The 21139-nt window shown below is 43.2% G+C and overlaps 1 protein-coding gene across 1 annotated transcript; it reads left to right on the top strand.

Annotated features, from left to right (window-relative positions):
* The first annotated feature begins 6128 nt into the window (after positions 1–6128).
* ARR3 (arrestin 3) lies at positions 6129–19207 on the top strand. The gene is given in 11 exon segments (XM_037511650.1): positions 6129–6273; positions 11576–11740; positions 11743–11774; positions 11888–11956; positions 12141–12199; positions 12840–12975; positions 13127–13211; positions 13469–13520; positions 13891–14031; positions 15644–15720; positions 19077–19207. Coding segments are annotated over 11 exon segments (1092 nt in total).
* The last annotated feature ends 1932 nt before the right edge of the window (positions 19208–21139 follow it).

Raw genomic sequence — 21139 nt, 5'->3', positions numbered from 1 at the left:
AGACAGGATGGCAGCTCCATTCAGCTTCTCATCAGTAGTGGTATGCCAAGTCTGGGCGAGGCTTATAGCACCACCTACTCTGAACTCCACATTCTCAGACCTCAAACAAGCCTGACCATTGTGACATAACTGAGGCAGGCCAACAGACCTTCATACTGTTCTGCCCCAATACAGAAGGCAAGGGTTGGGGCAGCACACATAGGGAGTGCCTAGCTCCGTACCAAGGGAACTCCTGAACTCCATGGGACATCACCTGTACAAAGACCAATCCTTCAAAACCAGGAGATGTAGGAGAGTTGCTGTTGGGCCACAGCATGAAGTGTGCCCTGGTTCATGATGCCGGCAGACAAGAAAAAAGTTAGGAAGCCCTGGGCAGGGAGAACAACAAGTCTTTATTGAAGCAGCAGGAGACAAGATACATACAGCAGCAACATTTGCAGCATTTATATTCCGGGTGAATAGCAAGCATGGTACACAGGTGGCAGTAGCAGTGGCTACCAGGTAACCCTCAGGCAGGCTCGGGCCAAGCAGGCCCCTCGGGCCCCTTGGCCATGGGAGAAGCAGCAGCAGCAGCAACAGAAAGGGCATCAGTTAGTGGCAGTAGCCCCTCTGGGCTCTGGCAGCAGCAGTGGCCCCCAGAAGAGCCCTATTAACTTTTATATGATTTACAGACAAAGCCAGCACAGGGCCCAATTTATGCCTAGGTTATAGAGGATGTTTTCACACGTGTGAACTATACATCAAGGTATATGTTATTTACTGCTTTCTGCACATGCTACATCTCAGGACTATATGTTATCTACTAGACCACCTGTGCTGGAAGGTTACAGTGAAAAACAGCCTGAGAAACTGAGAAAACTTTGTTTTTTCACTTGCCTTAAAGTTGTTTAATACATAGAGGCAAATGCAGATAATAAGGCAGAATGGAAAGATAAATGAACAAGTTCCAAGCAAAGAAAGCAAGTCCAAAGCAAAGAAAGCAAGACAAAACAATAAAAAAATAGAGATAAGCAAATTACCTGATGAAGAGTTCAAGGTGATGATTATAAAGGTGTTCACCAAACAAGGGAGAAGATTCAATGAAATTTGAGAGAGGACCGAAAAGAAGTTACAGAGTTGAAGAATACAGTAATAGAACTGAAAAATACAATAAAGGGGACCAACAGCAAACTGAGTGAAACAAAGGAGCAGATAAGTAAGCTGGAAGACAAGCAATAGAACACACCCAGGTAGGGCAACAGAATGGGAAAAAAAAATTAAGTGACGATAACTTAAATACCCTATGAGACAACATCAAGAGGAGTAATATTCACATATTGGGGGTTGCAGAAGGAAAAGAAAGAGCCGGGCCTCCCTGGTGGCGCAAGGGGTTAAGATGTAACCTATGAAGCTGTCCACAGCCACTACATCACGAATTCGATCCCCAGCCGGCCAGGGAGCTACCCACATGGCATAGCAGACGTCTGACTTGCCTGCTGCTCCCCTCAGCAATGTATTTCAGTCAATCTGCCTGTTCTGTTCCCCGCTCTCTCTGGGGAATCATCTCACCGCGCACACCTTTGGCCTGTACCCCAGTTCTTGTATGCATGAATAAATACATCTTTAAAAAAAAAAAAAGGGGCCAAAAAATTACTTGAGGAAATAATGGCCAAAAACTTCCCCAATAGTGAGATATCATCTCGTGCCCATATTAAAAAGATGACCAACAATAATTATTGGAGAGGTTGTGGAGGAAAATGAACCCCATTACACTGTTGGTGGGAATGTAAACTAGTGCAACTATTATGGAAAGCAATCTGGATTTACATTCAAAAACTAACAATGGAAATACTGCATTATCCAGCAATCCCACTCTTGAGCATATATTCAAAGAATACAAACCATCAATACACAAACCCACATGTTCCACAATTTCCATAGCAGTGTTATTTATAGTAGCTAGGATTTGGAAACAGCCTACATGTCCATCAATGGACAATTGGATCAAGAAGATGTAGCATACACACACAATGGAGTCTTATGTGGCCACAAGGATAGAATGTAGCCATTTTCAACAAAATGGAGGGAATTTGAGAGAATTAAATGTAGCAAAGGAAGTCAGAATGGTAAAAACAAATACTGAACATTTACACAGCTACAATTTGATAATATAACACTTAAAAGAAACAGTAGACATCAATAAATACCCTGAGAGCTCTGAGGTTAAGAAAGGGAAAGGAAGGGGACAAAAGTCTATAAGGGTACCTCCCCGGTGGCACAGCGGTTGAGCGCTGGGTTGCGATGCTGCCCGCAGCCTCTGCAGTGCTGTTTCGATCCCCGGCTGCTCCCCGGCAACTGGAGGAGGGTCCCACATGGCTCGCAGACCTCTCCTGCCGCCTGCTGCTCCCCTCAGCAGTGTACTTCGGTCCTTCTGCCTGCTCTGCTCCCCGCTCTGGCTCTGGTGAATTCTCTCACCCTCCCACGCTTCTGACTGTACCCAGTACTTGTATAAATAAATTAAAAAAATAAATAAATATATTTTTAAAAAAGCCTATAAGGGATAATGGTGGAGAAAGAACTAGTTGTAGAACTCTGTGGACAAACTAAAACCCAGTGAATAGTACACTAAACAAGTACATTTTATGGTATGTGAATTATATCTTAATAAAATTTTTATGAGTAAATAAAAACAGAAATTGCCAAAAAAAAAAAAAAAAGTAAATAGTTTCTGAAGAGAATCAAGTTAAGTTGAGGTTAGTAGGGTGAGCCTTATCCAACAAGAGTTTGTCCTTATGAAAAGGGGAAAGATGGCCATAAACAGACATACACAGAGGAAAGACTATGTGAAGAGATAGAGGGAGAACACTGTGATGTATCAGTAAGTCAAAGAGTGCCAGAGATTCCTGGAAAACCACCAGAAAGTAGGAGAGAGGCCTGGAGCAGATTGTCCCTCACAGTCCTCAGGGAGCCAACACTGCAGACACTTTGATTTCAGACATATAGCCTCCAAAATTGTGAAACAGAAAATTTCCATTGTTTAAGCTAAAAAAAAAAAAAAAAAGGACAATTTCCCCACTCTGGGAAGGAAACAGACATCAAGCTCAGGAATCTCAGAGAGCTCCAAATAAGAGGAACCCAAGAGCAGCAACTCTTTTCCTGCCTGTGACTATGCAGGTGTGTCTCTTCTCCAACCTTTTCCTTTTGCAGAGCAGCAGAGGCAGCTTTCCCCCCAAGGCTGTGCACCTGTTACTATATAAGCCTCTCTCTTAGCAAACCTGTTCCTTTCAGTGGCAGCTTTTTCTGCCCACTTGTGTCTATTGAAATGCCCTTTTTTATTCTCCCCCCCTTTTTATAATAAAACTTCCCTCTTGGGAAATGCAAATGGCCAACAGGTATATGAAAAAAGGTTCAACATCACTTATAATCAAGGAAATGCAAATCATAATCACAATGAGATACCACCTCACACCAGTGAGAATGGCACAGATTATAAAAACAGGCAACAACAAATGTTGGCGAGGATGTGGAGAAAAAGGAACTCTCCTACACTGCTGGTGGGGATGCAAACTGGTCCAATCACTATGGAAAGTTGTGTGGAGGTTCCTCAGACTACTAAAAATGGAGCTACCATATAACCCAGAATGTCCTAATAATCTACCCAAAGGACACAAAAACATTAATTCAAAAAGACACCTGGGGCATCCCCGGTGGTGCAGCAGTTGAGCACTGGGTTGCGAAGCTGCCTGTAGCCTCTGCAGTGCTGGTTCGATCCCCAGCTGCTGGGCAAGGGTCCCACATGGAGCCCAGACCTCTCCTGCCACGCTCACTGCTCCCTTCAGCAGTGTACTTCGTCAGTCTGCCTGTTCTGCTCTCCGCTCTGGCTCTGGTGAATTCTCTCACCCTCCCATGCTTCTGACTGTACCCCAGTGCTTGTATAAATAAATAAATAAGTCTTTAAAAACATTTAAAAAAAGATACCGGCACCCCTATGTTTATTGAAGCACTATTTACAATAAGTAAGATATGGAAACAACCCAAATATCCAAAAATAGATGACTGGATCAAGAAGAAGTAGAATGTATGCACAATGGAATACTATTCAGCAATCAAAAAAGATAAACGTATGCCATCCGCAGCACCATTGGTGAAGCTCTAAGGGATCATGCTCAGTGAAATAAGCCAGAAGGAAAAAGAAAAATATCAAATGATTTCACTTATAGGAGGAATAAAGGTGAACCAAATAAGGGATCAAAGGAAAATAATAATAATGATAAAAATTAGCAGGCAACTATAACTCAGAGACATTCTGTGAGGGAGGGGGAGGAAAAGATATCAAAGCAGGGGAGAGAAGAGCACAAGGGACTATGGTGATGGTTCACAGGTAAATTGGTGGTGGGAATTTATACAGGGAATACACAAGGATGTAAAAGATACAAATAAAAAATAAGCAATTAAAAAATAAAAGAAAAGTAAACCTTCCCTCTTGGATATAATAAAAGAGGAACCCAAGAGATCCACACCAGGACATATTTTAATTAAAGTAAAAAAAATTAAAGAGAGGATCTTTTTTTTTTTAAATGAACATCTTTTTTTTTTTTTTTAAGATTTATTTATTCATTTATTTATACAAGCACTGGGTACAGTCAGAAGCGCGGGAGGGTGAGAGAATTCACCAGAGCCAGAGCAGGGAGCAGAATAGGCAGAGGGACTGAAATACACTGCTGAGGGGAGCAGCGGGCGGCAGGAGAGGTCTGTGCACCATGTGGGATCCCTCGCCGGGGATCGAACTGGCGCTGCAGAGGCTTCAGGCAGCTTCGCAACCCAGCGCTCAACCGCTGCGCAACTGGGGAGGCCCCTAAAGAGAGGATCTTAAAAGTGGCATGACAAAAACAGCTTGTGACATAAAAGGGAAAACTCGAAAGGCTATCAGCAGGCTTTTTTTTTTTTTTTATAAAGGCATGTTTTATTTATTTGTTTGTTTGTTTGTTTGTCTATACATGCACCTGGGCACAGTCAGAAGCGCGGCAGGGTGAAAGAATTCACCAGAGCCAGAGCAGGGAGCAGAGCAGGCAGAAGGACCGAAGCACACTGCTGAGGGGAGCAGCGGGCGGCAGGAGAGGTCCCCGCACCATGTGGGACCCTCCTCCAGTGGCCGGGGAGCAGAGGCCGCCGGCAGCCCCGCAACCCAGCGCTCAACCGCTGCGCCACCAGGGAGGCCCTATCAGCAGGCTTTTCAAGGGAGGCTTTAGAGAGTACTGAAGAGAAATAACTTCCAACCAAGAATTCTATACCAAGCAATGTTAACATTCAGAATTGGAGGTGAAATTAAGGGCTTCCCAGACAGCTAAAATCTACAGGAATTCAATAGTATTAAACTGACCTTGCAAGAAATAACTGAAAAGAAATAGTAGTAACTAATGTCAAGAAAACATACATAAGAAAACTCACCAGAAAAGGTAAATATATAGTAAAATTGATGGATCAAGCAGTTATAAATGAAGTGCAATGATTAAAAGAAAAAAGTAGTAATATTAACTAAAACTGCAAGAACTAGTTTAAAGGTACATACAGATGAAGATGTAAAGTGAGACATCAAAATTATATAATGGAAGAGTGGGCAAAAAATGTATACTTTGGGAGGGTGTTCAAAGGTAAGTAGCTATCAACTCAAATAGAACATTATACTCATTGTTATAGCTGAACCTCATAGTAACCACAAAGCAAAAACTTACAGTAAAGAATCAAAAAAAAAAAAAAAAAGAGCAAAACAAACACTTAGATTCCTAAAATAGAATGATGGTTATCAGAGGGGCAGGTGAATTGGGTAAAATGGTTCAATGGTATGGTGGTAGATGGAAACTAGACTTTTGGTGGGGATCATAACATAGTATATACAGATGTTAAATTTTAAGGCTGTCCACTTGTAGTCAACAAGTCCATAGTAGTAAACAAGCTTCCTTTATAGATTTTACCCCTTCCTCCACACTACCCATCATCTCTCTCTCTCTCACTTTAGGAGACACTGGTCTGAATATGGTGGAGAAAATACTGAGAGCACACCTAGATGCTTGATAGCCATTGCCAAGTAATATGAAATTGTTAGGAGCTCTAGACCTGGTGCTTCTTGCTGGAGCTGAAGTCCTGTGGCTATGAAGGCCTTCGGCATAGGGAGCAGTTTCTGGGACAGGAGGACTCAGGATGAGGTGGATAGTGCTCTTGGGAAGGGGGAACAGGCTGGAGCAGAATCCCTTTTAAAGGGATCCAGGAAGAAATGGGGCTCTGAATCTGACTCAGGTACTGAGATTGTTGTCTAGAAACATCCTGGGAGGGAGAGGAGCAGATAGGACTGCAAGGAAGGCTTTCAAATTTAGAATCCAAATAAAAGAATGTTTAAAAATAGAATTTAGAATCTACGTCTCCTGGAATGTCCAGAAACCTAATGGGGGAAAACTGAAGATCCTTCCTGTGGCAGGGGAAGGAAGGACAGATAAAATGTAAGACGTGGTACATATGTTAGGGGGAAAGGATGTCCTGAGAAAACTCCATACAGGCTTTGTGGATGCCACTCCCACTCCATCAAGACACTAGAAACTACAAATCCCATGACCCCCAAAGGAAAGTTGCAAGGAGATAAGGGTGGAGTTAAGCAGCCATTTTCTATGTTTGTAAATAAAACCAGCCATTTTAGTGGGGTCGGGGCTCACTTGGCTAGTGCTCTCAGCCAGGCAGGTTTGGTCTCAGCGGGTCACTTGGAATTCTAGCTTGGTGGAACGGGTAGGACACATTTAAGCCTTTATCTCCCTCTTTTCTCCCTGAGTTGTACATTTCCTCATTTCCCTTTCCCTTGTAAATAAACCTTTGTTAATCTTGTGTGTGTGCCTGCAGTGTAAGTCCCTTTTAAGCGTGCGGGTGAGGACCCACAGTCAGGCAACCTGTTTTAGAGTGGGGTTGCCCTGTAACACATATACACAAGGGAATATTACTCAGCAATCAAAAAAGATAAACCCATGCAATTTGCATCAACATGGATGGAGCTGGAAGGGATCATGCTCAGCGAAAAAAGCTAGAAAGAAAAAGAAAAATAGCGGATGGTCTCACTCATAGCAGTAATTTAGAAAACCTAAATAAGGGACCAGGAAAAAGACAAATTATAATAAAGTAAAATTCAAAATCAACAAGCAACTATAAACCAGAGACACACTACAGGGGTGGGGGGGGGAGGGAGTGGGATCAAAACAAGTGCGGTGGGAATTGTATGGGGACTATTACCAAGATGAAAATGCATACATTTTGCAAAAATGAAAAATGATGTAAAAAATGATGTGAAATTCAAAAAAAAAGTCCTGATTCTATCTTGCTGATATGCACCCCTCAGCATGTTGTTCAGCAACTCCCGATGTCACAGGTAGCTATTGCAGTTAAGGCACTGCATCACTACATGGCAATATTTAATCGGATGAAGAGAAAGCTTCTCTTCCTGTGTGTTTATTTTTATCACTCAGGAAAAGTTTCTCATAATTTCCCTAACATACATCCTTCCCATCACAGCTCAGTGGTCTGGCTTTCATCGTGCCTGTAACTAATGATGTCAAGGCTGAAATGACATCATTTCATCAATGAGTACCTAAAAAATGGTGATTCTGCCCTCAAGAAGCAAAAGAGAAATGGCTATTGCATTGATAAACAATTATGTTTGCTACAATCCCTTATGAGTAACTCACCCCTTCCCTTCTCAGAGACCTTGTCACCAATTCCTAACTGGAAGGCCTACTAGGGAATCCCATTTAGTGCACAGCATGAAGGTGGGTAAGGACCTGAAAATACCTCTCCCAACAGCCTGTCATAGGGGCCAGAAACTCTAATTAGAGATGTGTTCCCTCGCCTTCTTATTCTTGCCTCCTTGTAAATCGCAAATATTCCTGGTTAAAATGAAACTGGTGGTGGCTCTCTTTGGGAGACAGCTAACTGGAAAGGGGCACAGGGGAAATTTCTGGGGAGATGGAAATGTTCTATATCTTGATCTAGGTGGTGGTGACTTTTGTGTCTCGATAAATATATTCATTTCCTATTGCTGCTATAACAATTATCACAGACTTGATGGCTTAAAAGAACACATTTATTCTCGCACAGTTCTGGAGGTCAGAAGTTGGAAATCAGTTTCACTGGACCAAAATCAAGATGTTAGCAGGGCTGCTTCTGAACACAAGGTGACTTTGTGACCATGAAAAACTATAGGGGAGAACCCATTTTCCCTTGTCCTTTCCAGCTTCTAGAGCTGCATTCCTTTACTGTGGCCCCTTCCTCCCTCTTCAAAGCCAACAGCATAGCATCTTGCTTCAGACCTCAAATTGCCTTCTGTCTCTGTAGTCAAATCTCCCTTTATCTTCTCTTATAAAGAGACTAGTGATCATATTTAGATTATATTTAGAATAGTGATTATTTATATGATCCAGAATATTCTCCCCATGTCAAGATCCTTAATTTAACCACATTTACAAAGTTCATTTTGCCACATAAGGTAACATTCGTAGGGATTGGAACCTAATATCTTCAGGGGGTATAACTCATCCAACCACAGTAGGTAAAAATTCATCAAGCTATAGAGTTATAATTTGTGCATTTTAATGTTTGAAAAGTATATCTCAAGCAAGAAATAAACACACTCCTGGAAAAGAGATAATCAGTTAAGTTCAATTATAATAGTGAATTAAAGACCTATCAGTTCTACTTTTTCCTGCTCAGAAGACCATGGACCTGCATTGAAAGAGAGGATAAGTATGTAGAAGGGGGGACCTCCTCTGGTGGCGCAGCGGTTGAGCGCTGGGCTGTGAGGCTGCCCGCAGCCTCTGCAGTGCTGGTTCGATCCCTGGCTGCTAGCGAGGGTCCAACATGCCGCACAGACCTCTCCTGCCGCGCCCACTGCTCCCCTCAGCAGTGAGTTTCGTCAGTCTGCTGGTTCTTTCCCCGCTCTGTCTCTGATGAATTCTCTCATCCTCCCGCACTTCTGACTGTACCCAGTGCTTGTATAAATAAATAAATATATTTTTTAAAAAAAGTATGTAGAAGGGAAGCAGGGGCCTCAAGCGTGGGTCTGAAGACAAAAGTGGACTAGTCCTAAAGGGTATTCACTCTGACTTTTTAATTTGCCCACAGACACCAACCTTGACAAGCATATGATTCTTTCACATATGCCCAGCATTATGTGGTCCCTGTGGTCCCTGCACAGTCTGTGCTTTGTCTGAAAATCCCTGAAAAGGAGTTGCGGCAACTAAAAGACAAGGCTCCGGGTGTGTAATGGCAAGGATGGCAAGGGATGTCTGGGAGGTAAAGCAATCCCTTCCCAGCACTCTGAGCTAGTCACAGTCATACTCTAAGGAATGGGCACCCTATTGCAGAAAATTGTGGGGTGGCATCTATGAGTAGATACTAAAGTCCATCCAAGTCTAAGGGGAGGTGAGGAGGGCAGGGGCCTAGCTCTCTACCTTCACCATGTCCACACCTGGTGGACTTGGGCCCAATGGGAGGAACGGTCAAGAAAAAAGTTTGCTTTGTTGCTGCGATCGTGGGATTCCTGGCAGCTGCAGGACAAAAATATCTCTATTACCATGACAGGTCATTCAAGGCAAGGAAATCTGCCTTTTCCCTCCACATGCAACATCCTGCCAGGAGAACCTTCCCCTAGACCACGAAGACTCTGTTACCATCCTCTCCAACAAGAAAAGTTCAAGGCTCACAGGTGCACACACTGCTCCATACAAGAGTGCTAAGACCCAAGTGGTAGGGGACTGGAGAAGGGGTACTCTTTTCCATGCTCTTGGCTTTTGTTTGTCTGCAATAGTGATCAAGAGATATAGAAAGTATATACAAGGCTCTCATTTCAGTATTTGAGAGTCTTAAATACACTGGTTAATTTACTGGCGAGACCCAAAATCCCTCTGATATTTAAACCTGGCTGGACTGCTTATCCACACTACTTAATCTGAGAGATTTATTCCACAGCATCAAAGGGTAACATGTAAACCAGTCTTCATCAATGTGTCCTGAACCTTTTTAAGCCAAACTCAATGTTCAATCCAGTTGAATCATCGAGTAAGAATTAAAGGGGGAAAAACAGTGAAAAAATATTTCAGTTCTGTATAGCATTGTGTCTGCTGCTATCACTTGCTGTGATTATTGTTTGGTTGGTTTCTTTTTTTAATGGATCAGATAGGAACTTTGCCTATTCAAATAGAGATGGAATGACATTAACCAGAGCTTGCAAGGGCCTCCCCGGTGGCGCAGCGGTTGAGCGCTGGGTTGCGAAGCTGCCCGCGGCCTCTGCGGCTCCAGTTCGATCCCCGGCTGCTCCCCGGCCACCAGAGGAGGGTCCTGCATGGCGTGCAGACCTCTCCTGCCGCCCGCTGCTCCCCTCAGCAGTGTACTTCGGTCCTTCTGCCTGCTCTGCTCCCCGATCTGGCTCTGGTGAATTCTCTCGCCCTCCCGCACTTCTGACTGTACCCAGTGCTTGTATAAATAAAAATAAATAAATCTTTAAAAAAAAAAAAAAAACCAGAGGTTGCAAGATGGCAGCCTGAGGGTCGCACTAAGCTGATGGAAAAAGTTTTTTTTTTTTTTTTTATCTATGCAGGCTTTTAAAAATCTTTTCATTAGTTGCTAACACTTGAAAATCAGGAAAATTATGTAAAAAATGTGGATATTTGGCTTACTGGATCTTTCCATAGGCATTCTATACCCATGTTTAGATCAGCAGCAAAGCAGGGCCACCACCTGTAGTTAACTGGGAAAATCAGAAATTTCAGAAGGAAACTAATTTCAGCACGATGTGAGCTTTGAAAAAATAAAATTGTATGCATGGACAGTTTTATATTGGAATATTTTCATTTTTATTATCATTTTATGGGCGTTCTTTACATACTACAAATGCTAAACTTATTTATTTTTATTACCTTTGTCTTTATCAACTGTAGCTTACATATTTAAAAAAAAAATACTGAGTTAATATTGGTTTACATCTTTTTTTTAAAGATTTATTTATTGATGTATACAAGAGCTGGGGTACAGGCCAGATGTGCAGGGGGTGAGAGGACTCACCAGAGACAGAGTGGGGAGCAGAACAGGCAGACTGACTGAAACACACTGCTGAGGGAAGCAGTGGGTGAGAAAGGAGAGGTCTGCTGCGCCATGTGGGTAGATCCCTGGCCGGCTGGGGATCAAACTCATGCTGCAGAGGCTGCAATTGCTTCATAGTGTGGTGCTTAACCCCTTGCACTACCAGGGAGGCCCTACATCATTGTTTTGATTGTAGAAGTGTAGGATCCCCCCACCCCACTCTTTCAGGCATTGTTGCCATAGTGACCACCACCAAGGCACCCATACTTCACCACCATAGACCCTAGTGCTCCCTCCCTTCCTTCTGCTCCTCTCTCCCTTTCTTCCTCCCCTCCCCCTCTAGCTGCCCCATCCCACTGTCAGCTTCCCAGCTTTTCTTTATGGCCATGCTGCTTTGATCATATTACATCATCTCTTTGTGTCTCCCCATTAAAAACCTTCCTGCCTCAGGCCTGAAGGTCTTGTCCTTTCTCTCTATTACCTGCAGTGTCTGTCCTGTTGACATGTGCTTTTTGCTATGGCCATGATGACTTGGGTGTGATTGGTCTGACATTCCACAAAGATATGTAAGTACAGTTCCAACAAGTGGTCTGAGTTGAGCCCATCAGTCCCCAGGGGTCCTGCACCATCCTTCAAAAGTGACTGCTACACAAGCTGGGGACAATGTCTACCCCTTTACCCTGCAGGTAGTGACCCTACATCCTAAGCAAAATTTCCAGAAAGGATTAGGAGAGGAAGCTGGAGAAGAAGAGATCTTTTTATTTCTTTTTTTGTTGTTGACTTCCTTGTGGTCCCCTAGATGGTTGTCAACCTGCCCTGTTTGGTGACACTGCAGCCAGGTCCTGAAGATATAGGAAAGGGGAGGTCTGCATTTTGAGAGAAAGGAATAGATGAACAGTGCTGGATTGAAGAACAGAGGGACAAATGGACAAGACCGGAGACATGGACAGCTAAGGGATGAGGTCAGGCATTTCCTTATAGACCCACAAGGAAGAAAGGGGTGGTGTTGGAAATGTCTTCTCTTTGCCCCTGTCCTTTTATAGGCCGGTGAGGTTGACTTTGAAGTGAAGAGTTTCTGTGCTGAAAACCCAGAAGAGAAAATTCCCAAGAGGTATTCTTTGGTCTTCTCCAAAATCTCTGCCTCCAGGCTGCACCATGAAACAGATCTCCCTCTCAGGATAGAAACAGCCTACTTCTTTCTAACCTCCACAGTACCATCACCACCAACTCAGAGGCCCAGTTCCTGATTCCCCTCTTTCTCTTCTTTGCTCAAGGGCAAGGGTCAGCAAACTTTTAGGTGAAGGGATAAAAAAAATAGGCTGTGTGAGCCATGTAGTTCCTGTTGCAGTGGCTCAACTCTGCTAGTATAGTGTGAAACCAGCCACAGATAACATGTAAGTGAGTGAGCACAACTGTTTTCCAATAAAACTTTATTTATGAACACTGAAATTAGAATTTTATATCATTTTCACATATTGTGAAATATTGTTCTTTGACGTTTTTCAAACATTTAAAACTATAATAAGCATTCTTAACTGAGAATCATACAAAAACAGGCAGCCAGTCAGGTTTGGCCAGAGAGCTATAATTTGCTGATCCTTAGTCCCAATACCTACATGGAGGATCTAGAGGAGTTCTCTGAGGGAGAGCTACTGCCGGCCCTCGCCAAGCAAAGACAGGGCTATAGGGTTGGTATGGGAAAGGTCTTGAAATCCCAGTGGAGAGGTACTGGCTAACCCCATGGCCTCTAGAGGCTCTGTGCAGCTGGTGTTCCAGAAAGTACAGTTTGCACCCTTGGAGCCAGGTGCTGGGCCCTCAGCTTAGACCATCCACCACTTCCTTCTTTCAGCTCAGCCCCTTCAACTCCAGGCCTGGATGGACTAGGAGGTTTGTGATTCCGACATCCTGTACCCTAGCCCCCCACCTCAATCCCTTGGAAATCCTTTCTTCACTGATTTTCTGCTTGATTAGACAGGAATGGAAACCAGGGCAGCAATGGTGCTGAGGAGACAGGAATTCTAGTTCCAAACTATTTCAGGTTCACAACCATGGCAACCCCATCTCTGTCAATGTTTCCATCAACAACTGCACCAACAAGGTCATCAAAACAATTAAGATTTCATGTGAGCTTCTTTTCCTATTCCCTTGCACCTGGACCCAATACTACAAGTCTTTTCCAAAACTCTACCCAGCTTACCCAGTTTATATTCACCTAGTCTTCGCTCCCCCACATAGGATTAGCAAAATATATCTTTGCTTGCCCACAAGCACATCTTAGTGCACCTTGCATAGTGTTCTCATGTATAAGATCACATCTGAGGGCAGCAAGCTGGAGTCTCAAGGAAGACAGATTCTAGTCATGTGCTTCCCTGGCTGTTAGTGGACCAGAATACAGATGTTGTCCTGTATTCACTAGACAAGTACACCAAACCGTGTTCATTCAGGACTTCACATGAGCTGCAATGGTGCCTGGGATAGACTGCCAAGGGGTGAGGTGATAGGGAGTGGGTGAGAGGACAGAGGCAGGAGGAGGAGGTTGGGGCAAGAAGGAAGCCTGGCAAGCCCAGGAGGGAGGAAGGTCAAGGTGAGGGCCGAAGTGAAGAAAGGGAGGGATTCCAAGGAGTACTACAGGACAGGTACCTGACTGATTCACAAAAGGATCATCAAAATGTTGAGAGAGGGCAGGGTCATGATTTCCCACCTAATTGCTCACACTCTGTACAGTTGGACATGCTAGCTCTTTTGAATACTCCAGAAATTGTGTAATATATTCTTGAGAGTGAAAGTACTCTTAGTACTTAGTACTCTTACTCTTTTTTTCTCCTTTCAAAGGAAGACTACAGCTGCTCACTCCAGCTTCTCCAAGAGCTTTCGAGTAACCCCACTCCTGGCACTGGATGGCAAACTCAAACATGGTGATACCAATCTGGCCTCTAGCACAGTGTAGGCCAGCCTCCATTTTCCATCCCTAACCCATTCTGCATAGTTCTAAGGTTTTCACATTCAATGAAACCTACCTATTTCTTAAAAATATCCCTAGCCCAGTGTCCAGAGATCCCTTCAGGCTTGAAGGCTAATGATAAGCTAAATAATGCCCAGGGACCAATGATAGGCTTAGGTTATTGGCAGTAAGAAAGGAAAAAGGGAAAATTCCTTACATTGTATAATACTTTGCAGTTCACAAAGGTCTTACATATGTACTATGCTATTTTCATAAAGATTCCAGTAAAGGTAGGCTGGATAGGTGTTCTTATTCCATTTTACAATTAAAGACACTGAGATGCAGAGAGATGAAGGAACTTGTCCAAGTTTGCATAGCTACTAAGTAGCAGAGGGGGAAAGGATTTTATCACATGTTATGTGGCTTTAACTGCTGATCTATATAGTAACTAATCGCTAGGAAAAACAGAACTAGAGTGGGAGACTAGGAGATGAGAAATGGAGGGAAAGGAGAATAAAAAAGGAGAATTAAAATTATATAAAATTGATGGAATTTTATCAAGTCATTCACTTGATCCTATGCCTTCAGAGGCCCTAGTGTCAAATGTGTCTCACACCAAAAGCCAATAGCCACCATCTGACAAACATTAAATCTCTCTGCCTCTCCCTATGCCTTATCCATCATGTAGCTATACACTTTTGTTGTTAGGAAGACCCTTAGAAATCATTGAAGCAGCATTGTTTTATATAGACTCAGCATCCTAGAGCAATGAAGAGATCTTCCCAAGATTTTTCAACCAGTGGGTTTTATTGAGCACCTGTTATGTGCTCATATCTGTGCTAAGCAATGTGGATGGATACAAAGAAGTTTAAGAGAGTCTCTGCCTTCAGTCAATTTATGACTAGATAGGGAGCAAAGAGGAATGCAAATGCAATCTAAGGATTAAATGTTGTACGTACTATTCAGATTATAAATCCAATAGAAGTTAAAATAAGCAGGCATAGCTTGAGAGGGCTCCCTGCAGGAGACAAAATGGGCTAGGTCTTAAAGGATATGTAGGATCTAGAGAGCAACAGAGGAAGAAAAGATCATTCCATAGCATGGGAGATAGCCAGAACATGCACACGGCATGTTCTGAGCATAGAAAGGATGGGTCTGCTTAGGTTGTAACCCTGGGATACAATTTAGCCTAACCTAGGGAGTTAGGGCAGAAAAGATGAGATGAGCTGGGTGGCCAGGGTGTTAAGGGCCTTGAATAGTTATATTCAAGCAGAATAGTTCTATTCTGTGAGGTAAGTAAGCTCTTGAGCAGAGGGCGACATAGCAAAACTGTATTTTAGGAAGATATATGTGGTCCCCATGAGTTAGAGAGCTTAGAGCCTGGAAGACCTGTTAAAAGACAAAAGGTGCAGGGCCTCCCCTGGTGGCGCAACGGTTGAGCGCTTGGCTGTGAGGCTGCCTGCACGCAGCCTCCGCAGCCTGGGCAGCGCAGGTCCCACAAAAAAAAAAAAAAAGACAAAAGGTGCACATCAAGGGACTAGGGGGGTTTAATAAATTCCCTTTTCCCATCCCTCCCCCTCCCCACAACAACAACAACAAAATCAGCCCCTCGAGTGTTGGACCTGGAATGAACAAGGACTTGCCAGGGAACTTGGTGTCCTACAAAGTCAAAATCAATTTGATGGTATCCTGTGGAAGATGAGTGAGGGTTCAGCATCTGTCTGGGCAGGACTAGTTTCCCAAACCTGTGAGGTGAGCGAACCCCATTTTGTAGAGTTGCTTAATGATTTTGTTATAGGGCAGCCCTGATATTGAACGGGTTGCCTGGCTGTGGGTCCTCACCCACGTGCTTAAAAGGGACTTATGAATACTCCACTACAGGCATACACAAAAGGTTAATAAAAGGTTTATTTACAAGGGAAAAGGAAATAAGGAAAATGTACAACTCAGGGAGAAAATAGGGAAATAAAGTCTTTAATGCGTCCTACCCGATCCGCCGACCCGGAAACCCAAAGGCACTCTCAGAGCTGGCTGGATGCTGCGAGCTGGCGGAGAGCCAAAATGGGGAACCCCTCCAAAGCCCACGTGTCTGGCTTTATACCATCCTGGCTGCTTATCCCCACCCTCAGGTCCCAGCCACCTTCCCTTTGGTGGGGATGGGATTTGGAGTTCCCAGTGTCTTTGGCTTTGGCCTGGGGTGGGGGTGGAGTCCACAAAGCCTGTATGGAATTAGCTTTAGGACATCCTTTTCCCCCTAACAATTCCCCCCTTTCACTTTTTGCCACCATTTCCATGGTGATGAAGATCGAATATATGGATATTAGGATGTAGTCATAGATGAACATTTTTTTACCAGGTTTCAGTGTGAAAGAAAACCAGTCCCTCCAGGTATTTGTCCATTGTGGAAAGCAAAAGTCCTTTATTTCTGGAAAAACAGTTTATTAGTTTAAGCCAAAAAAAAAAATTTGGAGGCATTAGTCAAAACAAGACAGTAGATATGTCAAAATTACAGGGAAAAAAATTTTAAAATGGTTCAACTGATGCAAAACACAAATTTTCTTTACCTTGATTCCAAACTTTTAACAGTATAGCAAAAGTTTGCAAACTAAATTTACTTTTAAACCATTTTTTTATTTTTGCATAAAATTACAGGGCAGAAATAACTAACAGCAAATTTTAGTTGGTTTTGTTGAAATACTTCATATAGGATCAGAGCGAACCCTTGGCATCCGGTCGATGTAGGCTTTAGGAACAAAGTTGGTCTCATTAGACTCCACTGGGCTTTCCTCTTTTTGAGGGTACCAGGGCTTTTTCGTTGGCGGGGTTGTCTAGTCCTGTCAATGGAGGCAAGCTTTCTTACCTTTTTTGGAGGTCTTTGGAACCCTACAAACAAAGCAAACAGGTTTTTTTTTTTTTTTTTTTTTGGTTTGGCTCTTTTTTAACTTTTTGGAAGAACGCCACACAAAGCCACACAATTAAACTTATGTCCAATTTTTTTTTTTGTTTAAGCAGACAAAATTCCTATGGAAGTTATGCAAAAACAGACTCTGAGATAAGTAGCAAAAAATTACTACCACTATTTGTATACTGTGTTGGTATTATGGGGAGAGAAAATGTGACAAGTTAGCTTTGCTGGAAAAAAAAAAATTGCAACCTTGTTGCAGAGTCTGGTTACTTAAAACAAAACAAAACAAAACAAAACTTTGTGGATTCAGGACAACAAGTATAAAAAATTACCAGTATTTTGTCAAAGAAAACTTAGTAAATGTCAGGTGTATTTCCAGGTCTATTTAGTCCTTTGTAGGAAAGTTTTTACTCTCAACAGTTCCATCAATAGGAATCTGTTGAGATCTTTTTTCCCTATATTTTTAGAAACAATTTTTGTAGATATTAAACAATTGAATTATATAATATTACAAGGTGACAATCACCATTGATAATTTACATACATACCAGGTACTGAGAGGTTTTTATACATATTTTAGAAAACCACTGTTAACATTTCTGTACATGCCAAAGTTTTACCATTTTTTCAAGTGACAATGCTTTCCTTTTAGTTTTACTTTATTAGGTAAAAGTCAAATAGAACAAATTTATTTAATGCCTTCCCAGTGAGACACAGGGCAAGTTAGAAATTAGGCAGTTTCAGGGACAGTGCAGGAGGGAACCTCTGAAGAATTTAGGGAGGCTTCAGAGATAAGGACAACCCAGGGAATGTAACCAATTCCACTAGGAAAAACAAACATCTCAGGACCAAGGACAACATTGTTAAAGCTGGTCCTGGTTTCCTTCAGGTGGTAAAGGGAGGTGGAGATTGGAGAAATGGAGAGTGGTTTAATTTATGGACAACTTAGAAGGTCAGCTGTTTAACTTCAATGCAGGGATGCCCATCCAGAGGACTGGGCCATAAAGATAAAGATGCAACAAATGGGGAAAGAGAAAGCTGTTAGATAAGGAATGTGAAGATCCCCCACTCAGTAGCAAATTAAGTGAGACAGCCGAGAACTAACCAATCACAAAGAGACTGGTGGAGCTTTAGAATAATGAGGGAAAAAAGGTATATATTCCCTGAGACATGACTCCACTTTGGCTTCCTTGCCCCTCCCAGGCCTGGTTCCCTGGCCTGGGAGTCCCACTTTATTTCTGTTCTTTTTCTCCTCAATAAACTTTTCTTTCTCTAAACAAACCTGCCTCTTGTCGCTTGCTTGCCTGAGCATCTGCGAAGTTCCTGTTGCGGCTTCGTGAGACACCAACCCGTGGGGGTCTAGTGGCTGGGACTCAGCACTGCCCTGCAGCCTGGGATCCGTTCCTGGCTGGGAGACTAGGCCTGACAATTCCGGTATCACCAGGAGGAAAGGGAGAAACTTTGTGGAGTGTTTTAGGAATTCTACTGAGGTTTCACAAAATTTTTTTGCATCAGCCAAATGACAGGCTACCAAATTTGTACTTGAATTTAGATTTTTGGGAAGCTTTGCCATAAATATTAGAAAAATAATAGAAACAACAATATTTAATTTTTATGAAGGCACCAGTTTAGTTTAGTAGCACAATGTGGACAATCAAACAATAACCTTTAGTTTTTTTCATAACTGGAGTCTTTTTTTTTAATGTCTATGGGCACCATGTATACCAATTTGTCAATCACTGGAGGCCAAGACAGTTGGACACAAGGACATACAGACAGACAACATATAGACACAAAGAGCTCTTTAGTTACAATTTATCACGCGTGGGATATCTCATACAACTGTAGTTTTACTGATAGGCCAAAGTAACAAAAAAAAAAAAAAACAAGTAGAGGAAAAAAAAAAAAACCTTAAAGTAAAAAAAACCAAAAAGTTAAAAAGAGTTCCCAGTGTCTTTGGCTTTGGCCTGGGGTGGGGTGAGGGTGGGGCCCACAAAGCCTGTATGAAATTAGTTTTAGGACATCCTTTTCCCCCTAACAATTTCTCATGCCTGGGTAAAATTAGGTTGCCACTTGCCATTTCCAGTTGCTAATTTTAGGGTGTCACTCTATCCTTAGCATTCTAGGTGACCTGACAGCCAGGTAAGAAGATGGGGGATTCTGAGGACATAGTCATCGAGGCATTTACACAGCTGGAACACGATGGGGAGCAGAGCCAGGAGGATCTGGCTGTGCACGGTGCTGGGTGTGGGCGCCCCACTGCAACGCTCTAATAAAACCTGCTGGTCCAGACAAGCCTGATGATCTCTTTGGTGTTACCGCCTCCTCCTGAAAAGTACTGCAATAACTGAAAAAGAGTACCCCTCCTTTTCTCTGTGGATGGCATATGCTTCTCCCTAAACAACCCCCACAGTCCCTCAGCACAACCACTGCCCTTGGGTCCTTTAACTTTCCTTCTTGGCCCTGATCACTCCCGCCCCCCCACCCACCACTTCAGGTGTCAAAGGAGCTGCAGGCACGTCCCAAGGGGGCAGGCGAAGCTAATTGTGGGCAGCTGGAGCTGCAGAGGGACAGAGTCCTGTGTGACCTCAGGCCTCAACCATCGAGTGACACCAGGCATCCAGCACCGCCAACGGGTCGCAACCTATGCCTTGGCGCCCCGTGAGGGAGGCCTACAGCCTGGCAAACTTCCACCTGGAAACCGTGGAAAGACTCAATTATCAGTCTCTGCGCAAATCCAAACTCATGTTTGGGAAGCAGAGCTGTGAGGGAGTGTAGGTTAGGCTTTGAGGATAGGGAGGTGTGAAGGGAATCAATCTCCTCTGTGTGTGGAGGGGGGTAGAGTTAATAGACTTTGAGGAGAGAAAGGGTACCCAAAGTGACAGTTGGCCTGCATTTGCCTCACAGTGGGGAAGACATCTATCGCCACCCTCTTACTATACCTCAGCTTTGACAGCACCTGCCAAGAGTCACCAACCAGGAGTCACACTGTACATTTTTGCCCTTCCTTGACAAACTCACCCGCGGATTCTCCTCCAAAATTTATCTACCGTAAGCTTGGGAAGCTGAGCCAGAACAACCTTCTCAAGGGTCATCTTCCACTTCCGGTTCTAAGACTGCTGCTGCAGCAAGGCAGGGGCAGGACAGGTATCTGACTGGCATTTGCAGGCAACCACTGGAATTGACTTCCTGTCTAAGGTCACCAATTATGAGAGTTCTCGCATATCACTAACCTATACCCCGACCCTTTAAGGCCTATTCATTACAGTAGGGTGGCACCATCCCAGATTCTCTGTGGATAAAAACAGAAAGGTAAACCTGAACCCAAATTACTAAACCCTGTGTGTTTCTTGTTCTCCTTGACCTCATCTAATCCCCAACTGTAACACAAAGTCCAAGCAGCCTTGAATCCTTATAGTTGATGCTCTATGGGGGTCTTCCTGAATCAAGTTTGAAATTGGACCTGCCCTAGGATGGTAAGCCACTAGTGGTTTGTTGCCACAGCAGCCACTTTTCAGAGGCCCAGTTTCCTTGACTCTTGATTTTGCTTTTATTAAATTATAGCATTTAAAAGGCTAGTTTTTCTACCTGTCTCCATCTTCTATCTAAACATTTGTGTTATGAAGGTCCAGCTGCAGTTATAGGAGACAGCTGGCCAGGAGCACTTTTGCCACTTAATTCCTAGCTATTGATACATTCATGATTCAACTGTTTTGGTGCTTGTTTATGACATTACAAGTGGGTGTCCTACTATGTTTTATTTGAAAAAAAGAGGTTGAGGGAAACAATAGGGAAGCTGGTAAGATTAAAATAAAGAGGAAGGAGAGGTACATCATTCTCTCCAAACCTCTACTAAATATTTCATCACTATGCAAGATATACCCCTTGTAGACGTCAGTTCTTTCAAGATAGACCAGTGTGTAGACTATGTATGGGCACAAAGAGGTAATAACATTGTCATCATGTTGGTGGGTAACAATTCTGATCTGAACAGCAAAAGGTAATGTAGAACTGTAACTTTTCTTGGTATACCTAGATTCAGTCTCTACAAGGAGGGTCTACTGGACTCTGTTTACTTGGGGAGGAGTTACCAGTATTAGGAATCAGATTCAGTCATGGGCTCCAGGAATTCTGGCTGTAGGGAGGCATCACTATAGTTCAGAATGATCTATCCTTAGCCACTAACTCTGGGTCAGAAGGGGGTT

The sequence above is a fragment of the Talpa occidentalis genome, unplaced genomic scaffold (genome assembly GCF_014898055.3).
Source record: "Talpa occidentalis isolate TD23 unplaced genomic scaffold, MPIMG_talOcc4v2.1 talOcc4.15, whole genome shotgun sequence".
In the NCBI taxonomy this organism is placed as follows: Eukaryota; Metazoa; Chordata; class Mammalia; order Eulipotyphla; family Talpidae; genus Talpa; species Talpa occidentalis.
Note: the sequence above shows the minus strand (reverse complement) of the source record. Positions and strands in the feature narration are given on the sequence as shown.